This window comes from Tinamus guttatus, unplaced genomic scaffold, assembly GCF_059628265.1.
Source record: "Tinamus guttatus ecotype Peru unplaced genomic scaffold, ASM5962826v1 Tinamus_guttatus_pri_ptg001146l, whole genome shotgun sequence".
NCBI lineage: Eukaryota > Metazoa > Chordata > Aves > Tinamiformes > Tinamidae > Tinamus > Tinamus guttatus.
Genome location: NW_028289680.1, coordinates 116,008 through 132,551, shown reverse-complemented (window position 1 = coordinate 132,551; position 16,544 = coordinate 116,008). Strand labels below are relative to the sequence as shown.

Sequence of the window (16,544 nt, the reverse complement as noted above, 5' to 3'; positions counted from 1 at the left end):
GTCCCCCGATAATCACGATCTTGGTTGCTCTAAAGAGACTCCTCGGCTGCTCTCTTACTTTGGGGGGGGGGGGGGGGGTGCTTTGCCTGACCACGCCCCCTCATGAATATTAATGCTGGGGCAGCCGGGGGGGTGCTATTGTGGGGGAGGCGGGCGGGTTGCTTTGCCCTCATGAATATTAATGCGAGGGCTGCCCCTCCTCTCCCTTTTTTGGGGTGTCACCCACCCTCACCATTCCTGGCCGCCGAGGGGGGGCGCTATTAAATATTCAACATGGCGCGCCCTCATGGCCACGCCCCCTCATGAATATTAACACGAGGGCTGCCTTCCTCACCACTCCTGGCAGCCAGGGGGGCGCTATTAAATATTCAACATCGTGCGCAACGGGGAACCTCATGAATATGAACGACAGCTACCCCAACCACACCTCCTCATGAATATTAATGCGCAGGCTGCCCCTCCCTTCCCCTTTTTGCGGTGCCCGCACCACCACCACCCCAGGCAGCCAGGGGGGCGCTATTAAAAATTCAACATCGTATTGTCTGGCCACGCCCCCTCATGAATATTAACGCGAGGGATGCCCCTCCCCTCCCTTTTTGGGGACTTCCCCCCCTCACCATTCCTGGCTGCGGGGGAGGCGCTATTAAATGTTCAACATCGTGCTCAAGCGGGAGCCTCATGAATATGAACGCCCCCTCATGAATATTAATGCGCAGGCTGCCCCGCCCCTGGCAGTCGGGGGGGGGCGCTATTAAATACTCAACCCGGCGCGCCAGCGGGCGCCTGGCCACGCCCCCTCATGAATATTAACGTGAGGGATGCCCCTCCCCTCCCTTTTTTGGGACGTCCCCCCTCACCGCTCCTGGCCGCCGGGGGGAGGGGGGCGCTATTAAATATTCAACACCGCGGCGCCTGGCCACGCCCCCTCATGAATATCACGCGCGGCCGCTCCGCGCGTGCGCGCCGCGGGCGGGGCGCGCATGCGCAGGCGCGGCGCGGCGCAGAGCGAGGCGCGCGGCCGCCATGGTGGATTACCACAGCGCGGCGGGGCCCGGCGGCCCCGGCGGCGACGGGCCCGGGCCCAACGGCGACTACATGGCCCAGGAGGACGACTGGGACCGCGACCTGCTGCTCGACCCGGCCTGGGAGAAGCAGCAGCGGAAGGTGCGGCCGGCGGCGGGACGGGGTGCGGCGGGACGGGGCGGCCCCGTGGGCAGCGGGACGGGGCCTGGAGGCCCCGTAGGAGACCGGGATAGGGGGCTGGAGGCTCCGTAGGGAGCGGGACGGGGCCTGGAGGCTCCGTAGGGAGCGGGACGGGGCCTGGAGGCTCCATAGGGAGCGGGATAAGGGACTGGAGGCTCCATAGGGAGCGGGATAAGGGACTGGAGGCTCCATAGGGAGCGGGATAAGGGACTGGAGGCTCCATAGGGAGCGGGATAAGGGACTGGAGGCTCCATAGGGAGCGGGATAAGGGACTGGAGGCTCCATAGGGAGCGGGACGGGGCCTGGAGGCTCCGTAGGGAGCGGGACAGGGGCCTGGAGGCTCCGTAGGGAGCGGGACAGGGGCCTGGAGGCTCCGTAGGGAGCGGGACAGGGGCCTGGAGGCTCCGTAGGGAGCGGGATAAGAGGCTGGAGGCTCCACAGGGAACGGGACAGGGGCCTGGAGGCTCCATATGGGAGTGGGACGGGGGCCTGGAGGCTCCATAGGGTCCAAACCGGGGGCCCGGAGGCTCCATAGGGTCCAAACCGGGGGCCCGGAGGCTCCATAGGGTCCAAACCGGGGGCCTGGAGGCTCCATAGGGACCGGGACAGGGGCCTGGAGGCTCCATAGGGATCGAGCCGGGGGCTCATCCCGAGGCTGCATCCCGGGCCCTTCCCGAGGTGCCGGCGCCGGGCAGAGTCCGCCCGGGAGGAGCGTCGGGAAGCGGGAGCCGCTCCCGGCAGCGGCGCCGGGAAGGGAGGATCCCGTCGTCGGGAGGAAAGTCCTGGAACGCGGAGCCGGGAGGAAAGTCCTGGGCGTCGCAGCGGGATGGGCGCATCCCGGTGCATCCCGGAGCATCCCGGAGCCTTTCGGACACCGTTTGGGAACGGTGGCCACATCCCTCCGGGATAATAGCCCGGGCCTGTTTGTGGCCCTGGGGTTGGTTTGTGGCCAATTACTCCTTGGTTAATTATCCTAATTACTGCCTGCCGGAGCTGGGAATACCGAGCGGGATGAGTGGAAGCGGAGGAATTTTTAGCCCCGGCGTTGGCTGGAGAAGGAGCCAATGGAGGGAATATCCAAGGAGCAGGAGCATCCAAGGAGCATCCTGGCCGCGGAGCGCGTTCCCGCCTGGAATCCGTGAGGAAAAGCCGGGCCGGAGCCGCCTTCCCGGCGGGATCCTGCTGGGCTCTCCCGCGGTCGGATTGTCCCGGGAATCTTAATGGCTTGGGAATTTTAATGGTCCCGGAGTGTTTACGGCTCCGTGCTAATGCTCCGGGGCTGCTCCGCGTCTCCGCCGGGACATTCCTCGTCCCGTTCCAAGGACAAACATCCGCTGCGGCGGGAACCATCCCGCGGAAAAGGCGGCGGATTTGCCTGGAAACTCCTGGGATTTTTCCCTGCACTCTGTGGGATCGTATCCCATTTCCCCCCCTTTTTTTTGCCATTTTCAGCAAGTTTTCCCAGCAAAAACCCCCGGAGGTGCCGGGCTGAATCCGAGGCATTTTCCGCCTTCCCGGAGCGCGGAATCTCCTCGGTTTTCCCATGACCTAACGGGGCCAGACTGTGGGGGGAGGATTCCCGTCCCGCTCCCGAATCCCGCAGCGGGAACCGGGGAAGGGCCGGGATCGGGAATGCGGATGCGCCGCCGGGGCCGTGACTCACCTGCCGCCTCCCCTCCCTCCCCGCCTTTTGTCCCGCTTCCTTTTTGGCTCCGATCCCGAGCTCCGGAACGCCGGAGCCCAGAGCCTAATAAGGGCAAGGAATGAGGGGAATCCGCTCGGCCTCGCTCCGTTGGGATCAGCAAATTAAGGGAAAACAACAATTAAACTCAGGGAAGCAGCGGGCGAGCGGCCTCCTGCTCCAACCCCAGCGTGCGGCACTGGGAAAAACTGGGAAAAGAGGCCTAGAAATCCCTTCTTTCCCGCGTGCCGGCGCTTTGTGTATTCCCGGGAATGCCCGGGAGCGGTTGGAGCCGTTCCCGGTTCTGGTTGTAGCTTCCGGGTGGTTTTGGGGGTCTTTTCCCAGGCTGGAGCTTGTTCCCAGGGTTTGGGTGTGGGAAAACACGGGTATTCCGGAAAAAACGCCGCTTCCGGGGCCGAAGTCCGGCAGTGTTTGCCCCAAAGGGTGGCAAATCCCATGGGAATTGTGGATGTCCGTCCCTTCCCGCTTGGGAAGCGCTTTGCATCCCGCTGCGGCCACAATGCCTGGAAAACGTTTTTCCCGGCGCCTCCCGCGGGAAGGAAATTCCAGAAGCAGATGCGGAATTGCCTTTTTTAGCCATTTTTTAGCCGCTTTTTTTAGGCTTTTTTAGCCGGCTCCGAGCCGGGAATGCCGCGGCCCGGCTCCGCTCCGGGGAATTTCCCCTTGGGAAAGGCGCCGGCCGCTGCTCGAGCCCCTTTTCCCTAGGGAAAACGGAGCGGATCCCGGCTCCTTCCGCCTTGGATCCAGCTCGGAATGCCGCCGCATTCCCATGATCCGCTCCGAACGCTCCCGCCTCCGCGGACAGGCGGAAAATTCCCGCTTATCCCGCCGCGTCTCACGGCATTCCCGCTTATCCTAGACCTTCACGGCCTGGTGCAATTCCCATCTCCGGAAGGCCGGCACGCAGATCGAGAGCATCGACGAGGACTTCCGCGACGGCCTCAAGCTCATGCTGCTCCTGGAGGTGATTTCCGGTGAGTTCCCGTTTTCCCGGAAACTCGGGATGCCATCCCGGTGCCGCTACCCATTTCCGCTCCCGCTTAATGGGAAAACACCGGGAATCCTAACCAAAACGCATGGAAATGCTTAAAAATGAGTGTGTTTTCACCGCGCTGTGATGAAGCACCGTCTATCCTGCTATTCCATAACTTTTCCCGGGTTTTTTCCCATAACTTTTCCCGGTTTTTTTCCCAGGGGAGCGGCTTCCGAAGCCGGAGCGGGGCAAGATGCGGGTGCACAAGATCAACAACGTGAACAAGGCGCTGGATTTCATCGCCAGCAAAGGGGTCAAGCTGGTATCCATAGGGGCCGAGGGTGAGTCCGGAATCCGAAGCGGAGCCTCCGGAATCCGAAGCGGAGCCTCCGGAATCCGCCGGAGCGCCCCGGCTCTCCGGGGCGGCTCCCTGGTTTCGGGAAAGCCCTTGCGGAACCGGCTTTGCCGGGAGCGGCGCCAGGATCCGCTCCGTGCCCGGCTGCCTCCTCCTAATTCCCAATCCGTTGGGAAAACGGCCTTCGGAAGCCACCCGTTTTCCCTCCACGGGAATTCCATGCCTCCGCTTGGCATTCCTTTGGATCTTGCCAAGCGGACGCGCTGCCACAAAAGCCGTTTTCCTTTGCAATTCCTGCCGCGATGGGAGAATTCCCGACATTCCTTTGCATTTCCATGCTCTCCGTATAAAAACAACATCGTGAAGCCGAATCCAAACCCTTCGCTCCGGTTTTCGCTCCCGTTGCCGAACCCGGCAGCCCCGGGGCTTTTCCATGTCAAGCGGCCGCCGCTCCGGAATCCCGAGGGATTTGCGTAGCCGCTTCCCAAAACCGGGAGCCGCAGCGCTCCGAGGCTTCCCCGGAGGCTTTGGAAGCGGGTTTTCCTAGCGGGATGCGGTTGGTCCCTCCGGGAAACGCCTGGGAACGCGTCGCTTCCCGGAGATTCCCAAGGGGTTCATCCGCAGCTCCGCATTCCCCCTTTCCCGCCCGCAGAGATCGTGGATGGGAATGCCAAGATGACGCTGGGAATGATCTGGACCATCATCCTGCGCTTCGCCATCCAGGACATCTCCGTGGAAGGTGACAGGACAAGGGGACACGCGGCGATTCCCGCTCGCTCCGGCCTCGGTTCTGCTCCCGGATTCCCGTTTTCCGGGGCCGTTTCCCGCTCGCTCCGGCCTCGGTTCCGCTCCCGGATTCCCGTTTTCCGGGGCCGTTTCCCGCTCGCTCCGGGCTCGGTTCTGCCCCCAGGTTCCCCCATTCCGGTGCCGTTTTCAGCCCGGTCCGGGCTCCCGGGTTCCCCCTTTCCGGTGCCGTTTCCCACTGGGTCCAGGCGCGATTCCGCTCCCGGATTCCCGCTTTCCGGGACCATTTCCAGCCCGGTCCAGGCTCCCGGGTTCCCCCTTTCCGGGGCCATTTCCAGCTGGGTCCAGGCTCGGTTCTGCTCCCGGTTTCCCCCTTTCCGGTGCCGTTTCCAACTGGGTCCGGGCCCGGTTCCGCTCCCGGTTTCCCCCTTTCCGGTGCCATTTCCCCCTCAATCCGGGCCCGGTTCCGCTCCCGGTTTCCCCCTCTCCGGTGCCATTTCCCACTCAATCCGGGCCCGGTTCCGCTCCCGGTTTCCCCCTCTCCGGTGCCATTTCCCCCTCAATCCGGGCTCGGTTCCGCTCCCGGTTTCCCCCTCTCCGGTGCCATTTCCCACTCAATCCGGACCCGGTTCCGCTCCCGGATTCCCCTCTCCGGTGCCATTTCCCACTCAATCCGGACTCGGTTCCGCTCCCGGATTCCCCCTTTCCGCTCCCGGTCTCCCCCTTTCCGCTCCCGGTTTCCCCCTCTCCGGTGCCGTTTCCAGCTGCTCCCGGGTTCCCCCTTTCCGGGACCGTTTCCAGACGGGTCCGGGCTCGGTTCCGCTCCTGGTTTCCCCCTCTCCGCTGCCGTTTCCCCCTCAATCCGGGCCCGGTTCCGCTCCCAGATTCCCCCTCTCTGGTGCCATTTCCCCCTCAATCCGGGCCCGGTTCCCCCTCTCCGGTGCCATTTCCCACTCAATCCGGGCTCGGTTCCGCTCCCGGTTTCCCCCTCTCCGGTGCCATTTCCCCCTCAATCCGGGCCCGGTTCCGCTGCCGGTTTCCCCCTTTCCAGTGCCATTTCCCCCTCAATCCGGGCCCGGTTCCGCCCCGATCCCCCGGTACCGGTACCGTTGCAGAGACCTCGGCCAAGGAGGGTTTGCTGCTGTGGTGCCAGCGCAAGACGGCCCCGTACAAGAACGTCAACGTGCAGAACTTCCACATCAGGTACCGGCCACATTGTCCCTTGTCCCTTATCCCTGTCCCTTGTCCCTTATCCCTGTCCCCTGTCCCTTTTCCCGGTGGGAGCTTCCCATTCCCGCCTCATTCCCTACAGCTGGAAGGACGGCCTGGCCTTCAACGCCTTGATCCACCGGCACCGGCCCGAGCTCATCGAGTACGACAAGCTCCGCAAGGTAACGCTCCCCATTCCCGTTATTCCCGCCTCCAGACGCTCCTTTGGGATCCCGGGAATCCCTAGGGTTGGAAAAGGCCTCGGGATGGAGCCCTCTGCAGCCGCGTGGGAATGGGAAAGCAATAGGGATTCGGCAAACAGCGGGATTTGGGATGAGCGTGGACACACTTGTCCTTCAGTGCCATTTTCCCCCTTGTTTTTCCAGGATGATCCCGTGACAAACCTGAACAACGCCTTCGAAGTGGCCGAGAAATTCCTGGACATTCCCAAGATGCTGGATGCAGAGGGTAAGCGGCCCTCCCTTCCTCCGCGTGGCCTTTTTCCATGGAAAATCCACCTTTTTGGGCACCGGGGCTTTGGGAAGGGCGCCGGGGCTGCTCTTAACCCCCTTTTGCTCATACAGGTGTATTTAAGCGACCACCAAACGCTGCTTTTTCGGGGCGTCCCAGCGTAAGGAAGAGCCGCCTCCGAGCCGCGGCGTTCCGAGCGCTCCCGGCTCCGGGAATTCCCGCATCCCGCGGCTAACCCTTGTCGTTCGCTTGCAGACATTGTCAACACAGCCCGCCCCGACGAGAAAGCCATCATGACCTATGTGTCCAGCTTCTACCATGCCTTTTCCGGGGCTCAGAAGGTACCGGAGGCGGCTGTGTCCATCCCGCTTCCCGACTCCGGCATGGGAATTCTCTTTCAGCCGCCTGTTGCCTCCCGGGGATCCAAACCCCAGCTTGCTCACGCAGGGTCTCAAACGTGCTTAAAAAGCAACATCCCAGGCCAAGCCTGGCCAAATTCCTTGGAAAACAACCGCCCCGCTGAGCCGGCTGCGGTTTGGATTCGCATCCGAGGGTTTTCCCGCTTCCTTCACGCCTCTTTCCTGGCTTTTTTTCCCTGTGCGCAGATATTGTGGGCACGCTGAGGCCCGATGAGAAGGCCATCATGACCTACGTGTCCTGCTTCTACCACGCTTTTTCCGGGGCGCAGAAGGTGAGCTTGGCTGGGGGCTGCCGCACGGATCCGGAGCGAAACCGCACGGAAAACCGGGATGCGGCCGCGGGAATCCGCTCCGATCCCGCTCTGCCCGGCCACGCTCCCGTTTTCGCCAATTTGCACCTTTTTTTTTGCTTTTATTTTGCTTTAATAAGGTGCCCCGGGGGCGCCTGCTGCAGGCTTAGCCCTTGCTCTTCCTCCTTGCCTCCTCTTCCTCATCCCACCTCCATCGGGAAGCCTGGAAAGATCCTCTCCATCCCTTTGGCTTTTGTCACCTTTGGGGACCCTCGGGGACCTTCCCCTTGCTCTGCTTTGGGCTTTTTTGGCCCCATTTTGCGGCGCTTCCTTTTCCCTCCTCGTCTCTTATTCCTTCCCGCTCTTGGATTCTTCCCGTGCTGCTTCCCAAGGAGGCAACGGGATGGGGAAAACCCTTGGGAAAAAGGGCAGCTCGGAGCCTTGGCCAAAGGGGGATCTTCCCAATCGCCGGCTGCTTTTCCAGCCGCCTGGAATGGCCCCTCCGGGAAGCAGCGGAGGAAAAACCTTGGAGACAGCAGGAAGGGAGCAGGGGGGATCCATAAAGGGAAAAGCCTCCGGGAAGGGATCCGGATGGCTCCAACGCTTCCCGCCTCCCTTTTCCAGGCCGAAACGGCGGCAAATCGGATCTGCAAAGTGCTGGCCGTGAACCAGGAAAACGAGCACCTCATGGAAGACTATGAGAAACTGGCGTCCGACGTAAGGCCGCTTTTCCCGGGATATCCCGCGCGCCGCTTCCCGATCCCGGCGCTCATCCCGCTTTTTTTTCCCCCCCCGGCAGCTGTTGGAATGGATCAAACGCACCATTCCCTGGCTGGAAGACCGCAGCCCCCAGAAGACCATCCAGGAGATGCAGCAGAAGCTGGAGGATTTCCGGGATTACCGGCGCATCCATAAACCTCCCAAAGTTCAGGAAAAATGCCAGCTGGAAATCAACTTCAACACCCTGCAGACCAAGCTGCGCCTCAGCAACCGGCCCGCGTTCATGCCCTCCGAGGGCCGGATGGTGGCGGTGAGTCCGGGCCGGAATTCCCGCTTGGAATTCTGCCTCTCCCGGGGTTCAGCGCGGTTATCCCTCCCTTTTTTCCAGGATATCAACACGGGCTGGCAGCACCTGGAGCAGGCGGAGAAGGGCTACGAGGAGTGGCTGCTCAACGAGATCCGGCGGCTCGAGCGGCTCGACCACCTGGCGGAGAAATTCCGCCAGAAAGCCTCGATCCATGAATCCTGGACGGAAGGTAGCGGCTTTGGGGGGAAATGGGCTGTTTTGGGGCGAAGGAGCCGCTTTGGGGGCGAAGGAGCCGCTTTGGGGGCGAAGGAGCCGCTTTGGGGGCGAAGGAGCCGCTTTGGGGGGAAAGGAGCCGCTTTGGGGGACGAAGGAGCCGCTTTGGGGGACGAAGGAGCCGCTTTGGGGGCGAAGGAGCCGCTTTGGGGGGCGAAGGAGCCGCTTTGGGGGGCGAAGGAGCCGCTTTGGGGGCAGAGGAGCCGCTTTGGGGGCAAAGGGGCCGCTTTGGGGGCAAACGAGCCGCTTTGGGGGCAAACGAGCCGCTTTGGGGCGGACGGGCCGTTTTGGGGGCAAACGAGCCATTTTGGGGCAAACGAGCCACTTTGGGGGCAAACGAGCCGCTTTGGGGGGCAAACGAGCTGCTTTGGGGGCGAAGGAGCCGCTTTGGGGGCAAACGGGCCGTTTTGGGGGGAAAGGAGCCGCTTTGGGGGGAAAACGAACCACTTTGGGGGCAGAGGAGCCGCTTTGGGGGCAGACGGGCCGCTTTGGGGGCCAAGGAGCCGCTTTGGGGGCCAAGGAGCCGCTTTGGGGGCCAAGGAGCCGCTTTGGGGGCCAAGGAGCCGCTTTGGGGGCCAAGGAGCCGCTTTGGGGGGCGAAGGAGCCACTTTGGGGGCGGACGGGCCGTTTTTGGGGTCGGACGAGCCGTTTTTGGGGTCGGACGAGCCGTTTTGGGGGCCAAGGAGCCGCTTTGGGGGCGGACGGGCCGCTTTGGCCTGCGCCGAACCGTTTTTGGGGGCGGACGAGCCGTTTTTGGGGGCGGACGAGCCGTTTTTGGGGGCGGACGAGCCGTTTTTGGGGGCAGACGAGCCGTTTTTGGGGGCAGACGAGCCGTTCCGCGGGGCCGGGAGGGGAAAGCTCCGCTCCCGGGCTCCGAACGCCTCCGTATCCCTCTTTTCCCTAGGGAAGGAGGCCCTGCTGCGGCAGAAGGACTACGAGGCTTCCACGTTATCCGAGGTCAAGGCCCTCCTGAGGAAGCACGAGGCCTTCGAGAGCGACCTGGCCGCCCACCAGGACCGCGTGGAGCAGATCGCCGCCATCGCCCAGGAGCTCAAGTGCGTTCCCGGGAATTCCCGCCTATCCCGGGATGCGCGGGGGCCCTGTCGTTCCGCCCCTTCCCCCTCGGGATACGGGCGCTTCCCGGGAGCGGCGCCCGCGGGTTTTTCCGCACGGATAAATCACAATTAGGGCAGGGCGAAGCCATGAATGGAGCCCTTATTCCGGGCGCTCCCTCCCGGTATTCCTGCATGGAAAAGCCGCGGAGCCGGCGGAGCGGCTATGGGGAGCGCAGGGCTCTCCCTTTCCGACCACCTCTTCCCACATCCTTCCTGGAAAATCCTTAGGAAAGCTGCCCCTTTCCCTCTTGTGCAAATTCCAGCTACAGCTTTATCCCAAATCCTATTCCCGGGCTCCTAGTCATTTAAGGGCGACTCCTCCTCCCTCGTGCTAAGAACTCACGTAACTCATCACACATATGTAATATCAAATAAGCTTTTTTTAGCAAATTTGGATATATAGGGTAGATAATTAGCCAAAGGGGAGTGTAATTAACTTATCCCATGATCCTCACGTTGCTCCTGTTTTTCCTTTCCCTTTTCCCAAAGCGAATTGGATTATTACGACTCGCCCAGCGTCAATTCCCGGTGCCAGAAGATCTGCGACCAGTGGGACGTCCTGGGATCCCTGACCCACAGCAGGAGGGAGGCCCTGGAGGTAGGAACTTCCCAATTCCGGGATAAGGAGCCTCCGGGGAGGCTCCCGAGCTCAATCCCGGCTCAATCCCGCAGCAAACGGAGAAGCAGCTGGAAACCATCGACGAGCTGCACCTGGAATACGCCAAGCGCGCGGCGCCCTTCAACAACTGGATGGAGAGCGCCATGGAAGACCTGCAGGACATGTTCATCGTCCACACCATCGAGGAGATCGAGGTGGGAACGCGCTCCGCGGATCCCGATCCCGGCTCTTTGGGATCCCACGGGAATGCCGTCCCTTGCAGGGCCTGATCGCGGCGCACGACCAGTTCAAATCCACCCTTCCCGACGCCGACAAGGAGCGCGAGGCCATCCTGGGAATCCAGCGGGAAGCGCAGCGGATCGCCGACTTCAACGGGATCAAGCTGGCCGGGAATAACCCCTACACCTCTGTCACCCCCCAGATCATCAATTCCAAGTGGGAACGGGTGAGCCCCCTTGCCGTGGATGTATCCGTGTATCCCGGGATCACGGAATCCTCAATATCCTTGGAGATATCCAGTCCAACCCCTGTGCATCCGGAGCACAGGGCTGTATCCAAGCGGGTTTGGAATATCTCCCCAAGAGATTCCATAATTTCTCCGGGCAGCCTGTTCCAGGGACTCGCTCCCTCAAGGAATTTTTCCTTAAATTCCCATGGAATTCCAGTGCTTCCAAGGCCTTTTCTCTCATCTTTCCGCCCCCGCTATGAAACAAGCTTTGCCTTCAGCCCTTGGAAAACCGCACGGGGGTGGCGGGAGGCTCTGGAATTCCTTTCCCGGGCGCTTTTTCTGGGAATTTCATCCCGTTTTCCAGGTGCAGCAGCTGGTGCCCAAGCGGGACGGCGCGCTGCTGGACGAGCAGAGCAAGCAGCAGTGCAACGAGCGCCTGCGGCGCCAGTTCGCCGGCCAGGCCAACGTCGTGGGACCTTGGATCCAGACCAAAATGGAGGTGAGGGCGGAATTCCGCGCGATCCGGCGCCCGGGAATGCCGGGAATGACCCCTTGCATCCCATAGGAGATTGGACGCATCTCCATCGAGATGAACGGCACCTTGGAGGACCAGCTGGAGCACCTCAAGCAGTACGAGAGGAGCATCGTGGACTACAAGCCCAACATGGACCTGCTGGAGCAGCAGCACCAGCTCATCCAGGAGGCCCTCATCTTTGACAACAAGCACACCAACTACACCATGGAGGTGGGCCCGGAGGGGCTTTCCCAAGGGAAAATCCCAAGGGAAAACTCCAGGAATGCAAAGGGATGCCCTGAGCCTTCACCCGAGGCCTCTTGAGTCTTTGATCAAGGACTCGGTTGCATTTTGTGGGCAAGGGGAAACGGAGGGATCTGGCCGAGGGGACCCTGGTGGGACGTGTCCCCGATTGTCCCCTCGTGTCCCGCAGCACATCCGCGTGGGCTGGGAGCAGCTCCTCACCACCATCGCCCGCACCATCAACGAGGTGGAGAACCAGATCCTGACCCGGGACGCCAAGGGCATCAGCCAGGAGCAGATGCAGGAATTCCGGGCGTCCTTCAACCACTTCGACAAGGTACCCGGGCGCCTTCCTCCCCGCCGCCCTCCTCTTCCCTGGGCACCTTTTGCCCCAAAATCCCTCGGAATGGGGCCCCCAACGGCCTCGGGGACCCCCGGGGGGGGCTCATGGAGCATTTTTCCCTCTTCCTTCCCTCCTTCCCGCGTTTTTCCGGCCGCCAGGACCACGGAGGCTCCCTGGGCCCGGAGGAATTCAAAGCCTGCCTCATCAGCCTGGGATACGACGTGGAAAACGACCGACAGGTACCGAGCCCCACTTAACCCTCAACTCCTTTCTCTCCATCCCTTTCTCCCTTCCTTTCGCCATCCGCATCCTGGATTTTCCCATTGGGTCCCTTTTCCCATGGCATCAACCCCCCACGTTCCTCCTCGACTGACTCTGCGTGTTTTTCCCCCCGTTTTCTCCCCGTTTTGGGGTTTTTCTCGCCTCTCTCTGCATGCGCCGCCCCTCTCTGCCCTTCCACCTCTTCCTCTTCTTCCTCCTCTGCCGCGCTCTTGGGATAGAAGCGCCCAGGAAGCACGGACACGGATGACTTCCGAGCCCGCGTTATCTCCACAGGATACAGCCTGGTACGCTCTCCGCGACTTTCCTTCATTTTCCTTCTCCCTTTCCCACCTTTTCCTCTTCTTTTCCTACGCGAGGGGCCGGCACCGGCTCCGTGGGGACAACGGGAGGGTGGGAAGCGCCGGGATGCCCCATCCTGGGGGGATCCAGGGAGGATCCGTCCCTGCTCATCCCGGATCCGTCCCCGCTCATCCCGGATCCGTCCCCTTCCCTGATTCCCGCAGGGAGACGCCGAGTTCAACCGCATCATGAGCCTGGTGGATCCCAACGGCAGCGGCACCGTCACCTTCCAGGCCTTCATCGACTTCATGTCCCGCGAGACGACGGACACGGACACGGCCGACCAGGTCATCGCGTCCTTCAAGGTCCTGGCGGGGGACAAGGTGAGTGACAAAGGGGGACGAGGTGAGTGACAAAGGGGGGACACGGGACAAGGTCAGTGACAAAGGGGGGACACGGGACAAGGTGAGTGATAGGGATGGGGGACACGGGACAAGGTGAGCGACAAAGGGGGGACAAGGTGAGCGACAAAGGGGGGGACACGGGACAAGGTGAGTGACAGGGATGGGGGAGACGGGGCAAGGTGAGTGACAAAGGGGGGACAAAGTGAGTGACAAAGGGGGACAAGGTGAGTGACAAAGGGGGGGACACGGGACAAGGTGAGTGACAAAGGGGTGGACACGGGACAAGGTGAGTGACAAAGGGGTGGACGTGGGACAAGGTGAGTGACAAAGGGGGGGACGTGGGACAAGGTGAGTGACAAAGAGGGGGACGTGGGACAAGGTGAGTGACAAAGGGGGGACACGGGACAAGGTGAGTGATTGGGATGGGGGACACGGGACAAGGTGAGTGACAAAGGGGGGACGCGGGACGGGGTGAGTGACAAAGGGGGACACGGGACAAGGTGAGTGACAGGGATGGGGGACACGGGACAAGGTGAGTGACAAAGGGGGGACGCGGGACGGGGTGAGTGACAAAGGGGGACACGGGACAAGGTGAGTGACAGGGATGGGGGACACGGGACAAGGTGAGTGACAAAGGGGGGACACGGGACAAGGTGAGTGACAAAGGGGGGACAAGGTGAGTGACAAGGGGGGACACGGGACAAGGTGAGTGACAAAGGGGGGACGCGGGACAAGGTGAGTGACAAAGGGGGGGACGCGGGACAAGGTGAGTGACAAAGGGGGGACGCGGGACAAGGTGAGTGACAAAGGGGGACAAGGTGAGTGACAAAGGGGGACGCGGGACAAGGTGAGTGACAGGGATGGGGGACGCGGGACAAGGTGAGTGACAAAGGGGGGACGCGGGACAAGGTGAGTGACAAAGGGGGGACGCGGGACAAGGTGAGTGACAAAGGGGGGACGCGGGACAAGGTGAGTGACAAGGGGGGGGACATGGGACAAGGTGAGTGATAGGGATGGGGGACACGGGACAAGGTGAGTGACAAAGGGGGGGACACGGGACAAGGTGAGTGATAGGGATGGGGGACACGGGACAAGGTGAGTGACAAAGGGGGACACGGGACAAGGTGAGTGACAAAGGGGGGACACGGGACAAGGTGAGTGACAAAGGGGGGACGCGGGACAAGGTGAGTGACAAAGGGGGGACGCGGGACAAGGTGAGTGACAAAGGGGGGGACGCGGGACAAGGTGAGGAACAAAGGGGGACACGGGACAAGGTGAGTGACAAAGGGGGGGACGCGGGACAAGGTGAGCGACAAAGGGGGACACGGGACGAGGTGAGCGACAAAGGGGGGACGCGGGACAAGGTGAGTGACCAAGGGGGGACACGGGACAAGGTGAGTGATAGGGGTGGGGGACACGGGACGAGGTGAGTGACAGGGATGGGGGACACGGGACGAGGTGAGTGACAAAGGGGGACACGGGACGAGGTGAGTGACAAAGGGGGGGACGCGGGACAAGGTGAGTGACAAAGGGGGGGACGCGGGACAAGGTGAGTGACAAAGGGGGACACGGGACGAGGTGAGTGACAAAGGGGGGGACGCGGGACGAGGTGAGTGACAAAGGGGGACACGGGACAAGGTGAGTGACAAAGGGGGACAAGGTGAGTGATGAAGGGGGGGACACGAGACAAGGTGAGTGACAAAGGGGGGACGCAGGACAAGGTGAGTGACAAAGAGGGGGACGCGGGACAAGGTGAGCGACAAAGAGGGGACACGGGACAAGATGAGCGACAAAGGGGGGGGACGCGGGACAAGGTGAGTGACAGGGATGGGGGACGCGGGACAAGGTGAGTGACAAAGGGGGGACGCGGGACAAGGTGAGTGACAAAGGGGGGACACGGGACAAGGTGAGCGACAAAGGGGGACGCGGGACAAGGTGAGTGACAGGGATGGGGGACGCGGGACAAGATGAGCGACAAAGGGGGGGGACACGGGACGAGGTGAGTGACAAAGGGGGACACGGGACGAGGTGAGTGACAAAGGGGGGACACGGGACAAGGTGAGTGACAGGGATGGGGGACACGGGACAAGGTGAGTGACAAAGGGGGGGACACGGGACAAGGTGAGTGGCAAAGGGGGGACAAGGTGAGTGACAAAGGGGGGGACACGGGACAAGGTGAGTGACAAAGGGGACACGGGACAAGGTGAGCGACAAAGGGGGGACACGGGACGAGGTGAGCGACAAAGGGGGGACACGGGACGAGGTGAGTGACAGGGATGGGGGACACGGGACAAGGTGAGTGACAAGGGGGGGACGCGGGACGAGGTGAGTGACAAAGGGGGGGACGCGGGACGAGGTGAGCGACAAAGGGGGGACACGGGACGAGGTGAGCGACAAAGGGGGGACGCGGGACGAGGTGAGTGACAAAGGGGGGGACACGGGACAAGGTGAGCGACAAAGGGGGGACACGGGACAAGGTGAGCGACAAAGGGGGGGACACGGGACAAGGTGAGCGACAAAGGGGGGGACACGGGACAAGGTGAGCGACAAAGGGGGGACGCGGGACAAGGTGAGCGACAAAGGGGGGACGCGGGACAAGGTGAGCGACAAAGGGGGACGCGGGACGAGGTGAGTGATAGGGATGGGGGACACGGGACGAGGTGAGTGACAGGGATGGGGGACACGGGACGAGGTGAGTGACAAAGGGGGGACACGGGACAAGGTGAGTGACAAAGGGGGGACGCGGGACGAGGTGAGTGACGAAGGGGGACGCGGGACGAGGTGAGTGACGAAGGGGGACGCGGGACAAGGTGAGTGACAAAGGGGGGACGCGGGACAAGGTGAGTGACAAAGGGGGGACAAGGTGAGTGATAGGGATGGGGGACACGGGACAAGGTGAGTGACAGGGATGGGGGACACGGGACAAGGTGAGTGACAAAGGGGGGACACGGGACAAGGTGAGTGACAGGGATGGGGGACGCGGGACAAGGTGAGTGACAAAGGGGGACAAGGTGAGTGACAAAAGGGGGACACGGGACAAGGTGAGTGACAGGGATGGGGGACACGGGACGAGGTGAGTGACAAAGGGGGGACACGGGACAAGGTGAGTGACAAAGGGGGGACAAGGTGAGTGACCAAGGGGACACGCGGCGCTTCCGGAGGCGCCCGCCGATCCCTTCCCGCCTCCCTCCTTCCCAGAACTTCATCACGGCCGAGGAGCTGCGCCGGGAGCTCCCTCCGGAGCAGGCCGACTACTGCATCGCCCGCATGGCCCCGTACCAGGGCCCGGACGCCGTCGCGGGCGCCCTCGACTACAAATCCTTCTCCACGGCGCTCTACGGCGAGAGCGACCTGTGACGCGGTGACGGCGGCTCCGAGCGCTGGCGCTTCCCAGGCCGAGCTCTATCCCGCGGGCCGGAAAAATCCCCCCGCGGGCGCTCGCAACCACCCCCTGGTTCTCACATATTATCCCCACGCGTTACCTATGCAACGGTTATTTTATTTTTTATTCCCATTTTTCCTCCCCGGGGGCAGCTCGGAGCAGGGGGTTTCGCTTTGGGCTTTCTCGCTGGGTGCCTCCGCTCCAAAGGGTTATTTTTTTTAATATATCCCCCTTCTATTTTTGCAAAGG

General features: G+C 62.3%; 1 protein-coding gene across 4 annotated transcripts; it reads left to right on the top strand.

Moving 5' to 3' along the window:
* The first annotated feature begins 1,019 nt into the window (after nucleotides 1–1,019).
* On the top strand, nucleotides 1,020–16,279 carry ACTN4 (actinin alpha 4). Of its 4 annotated transcripts, none has more exons than XM_088538676.1 (22): nucleotides 1,020–1,164; nucleotides 3,765–3,879; nucleotides 4,100–4,219; nucleotides 4,886–4,972; nucleotides 6,093–6,180; nucleotides 6,290–6,368; nucleotides 6,573–6,654; nucleotides 7,263–7,348; nucleotides 7,991–8,083; nucleotides 8,166–8,396; nucleotides 8,475–8,622; nucleotides 9,571–9,721; nucleotides 10,271–10,379; nucleotides 10,454–10,594; nucleotides 10,663–10,845; nucleotides 11,213–11,347; nucleotides 11,414–11,593; nucleotides 11,796–11,942; nucleotides 12,107–12,187; nucleotides 12,449–12,514; nucleotides 12,734–12,892; nucleotides 16,112–16,279. In XM_088538676.1, the coding sequence occupies exons 1-22, from the start codon at nucleotides 1,024–1,026 to the stop codon at nucleotides 16,268–16,270; spliced, it is 2,781 nt and encodes a 926-aa protein (XP_088394802.1). In that variant the 5' UTR covers nucleotides 1,020–1,023; the 3' UTR covers nucleotides 16,271–16,279. The 4 variants fall into 4 exon arrangements, with proteins under 4 accessions (XP_088394802.1, XP_088394803.1, XP_088394805.1 ...); XM_088538677.1 differs by lacking the exon at nucleotides 7,263–7,348 and adding an exon at nucleotides 6,913–6,998; XM_088538679.1 differs by lacking the exon at nucleotides 12,449–12,514.
* The last annotated feature ends 265 nt before the right edge of the window (nucleotides 16,280–16,544 follow it).

Excerpts from the sequence above, each read along its gene's own strand:
- ACTN4 (XM_088538676.1), top strand. The coding sequence starts at position 1,024 with ATGGTGGATTACCACAGCGCGGCGGGGCCCGGCGGCCCCGGCGGCGAC. Across the intron at positions 1,165-3,764 it reads GGGAGAAGCAGCAGCGGAAG|ACCTTCACGGCCTGGTGCAA; the intron begins GTGCGGCCGGCG and ends CGCTTATCCTAG. Across the intron at positions 9,722-10,270 it reads GCCATCGCCCAGGAGCTCAA|CGAATTGGATTATTACGACT; the intron begins GTGCGTTCCCGG and ends CTTTTCCCAAAG.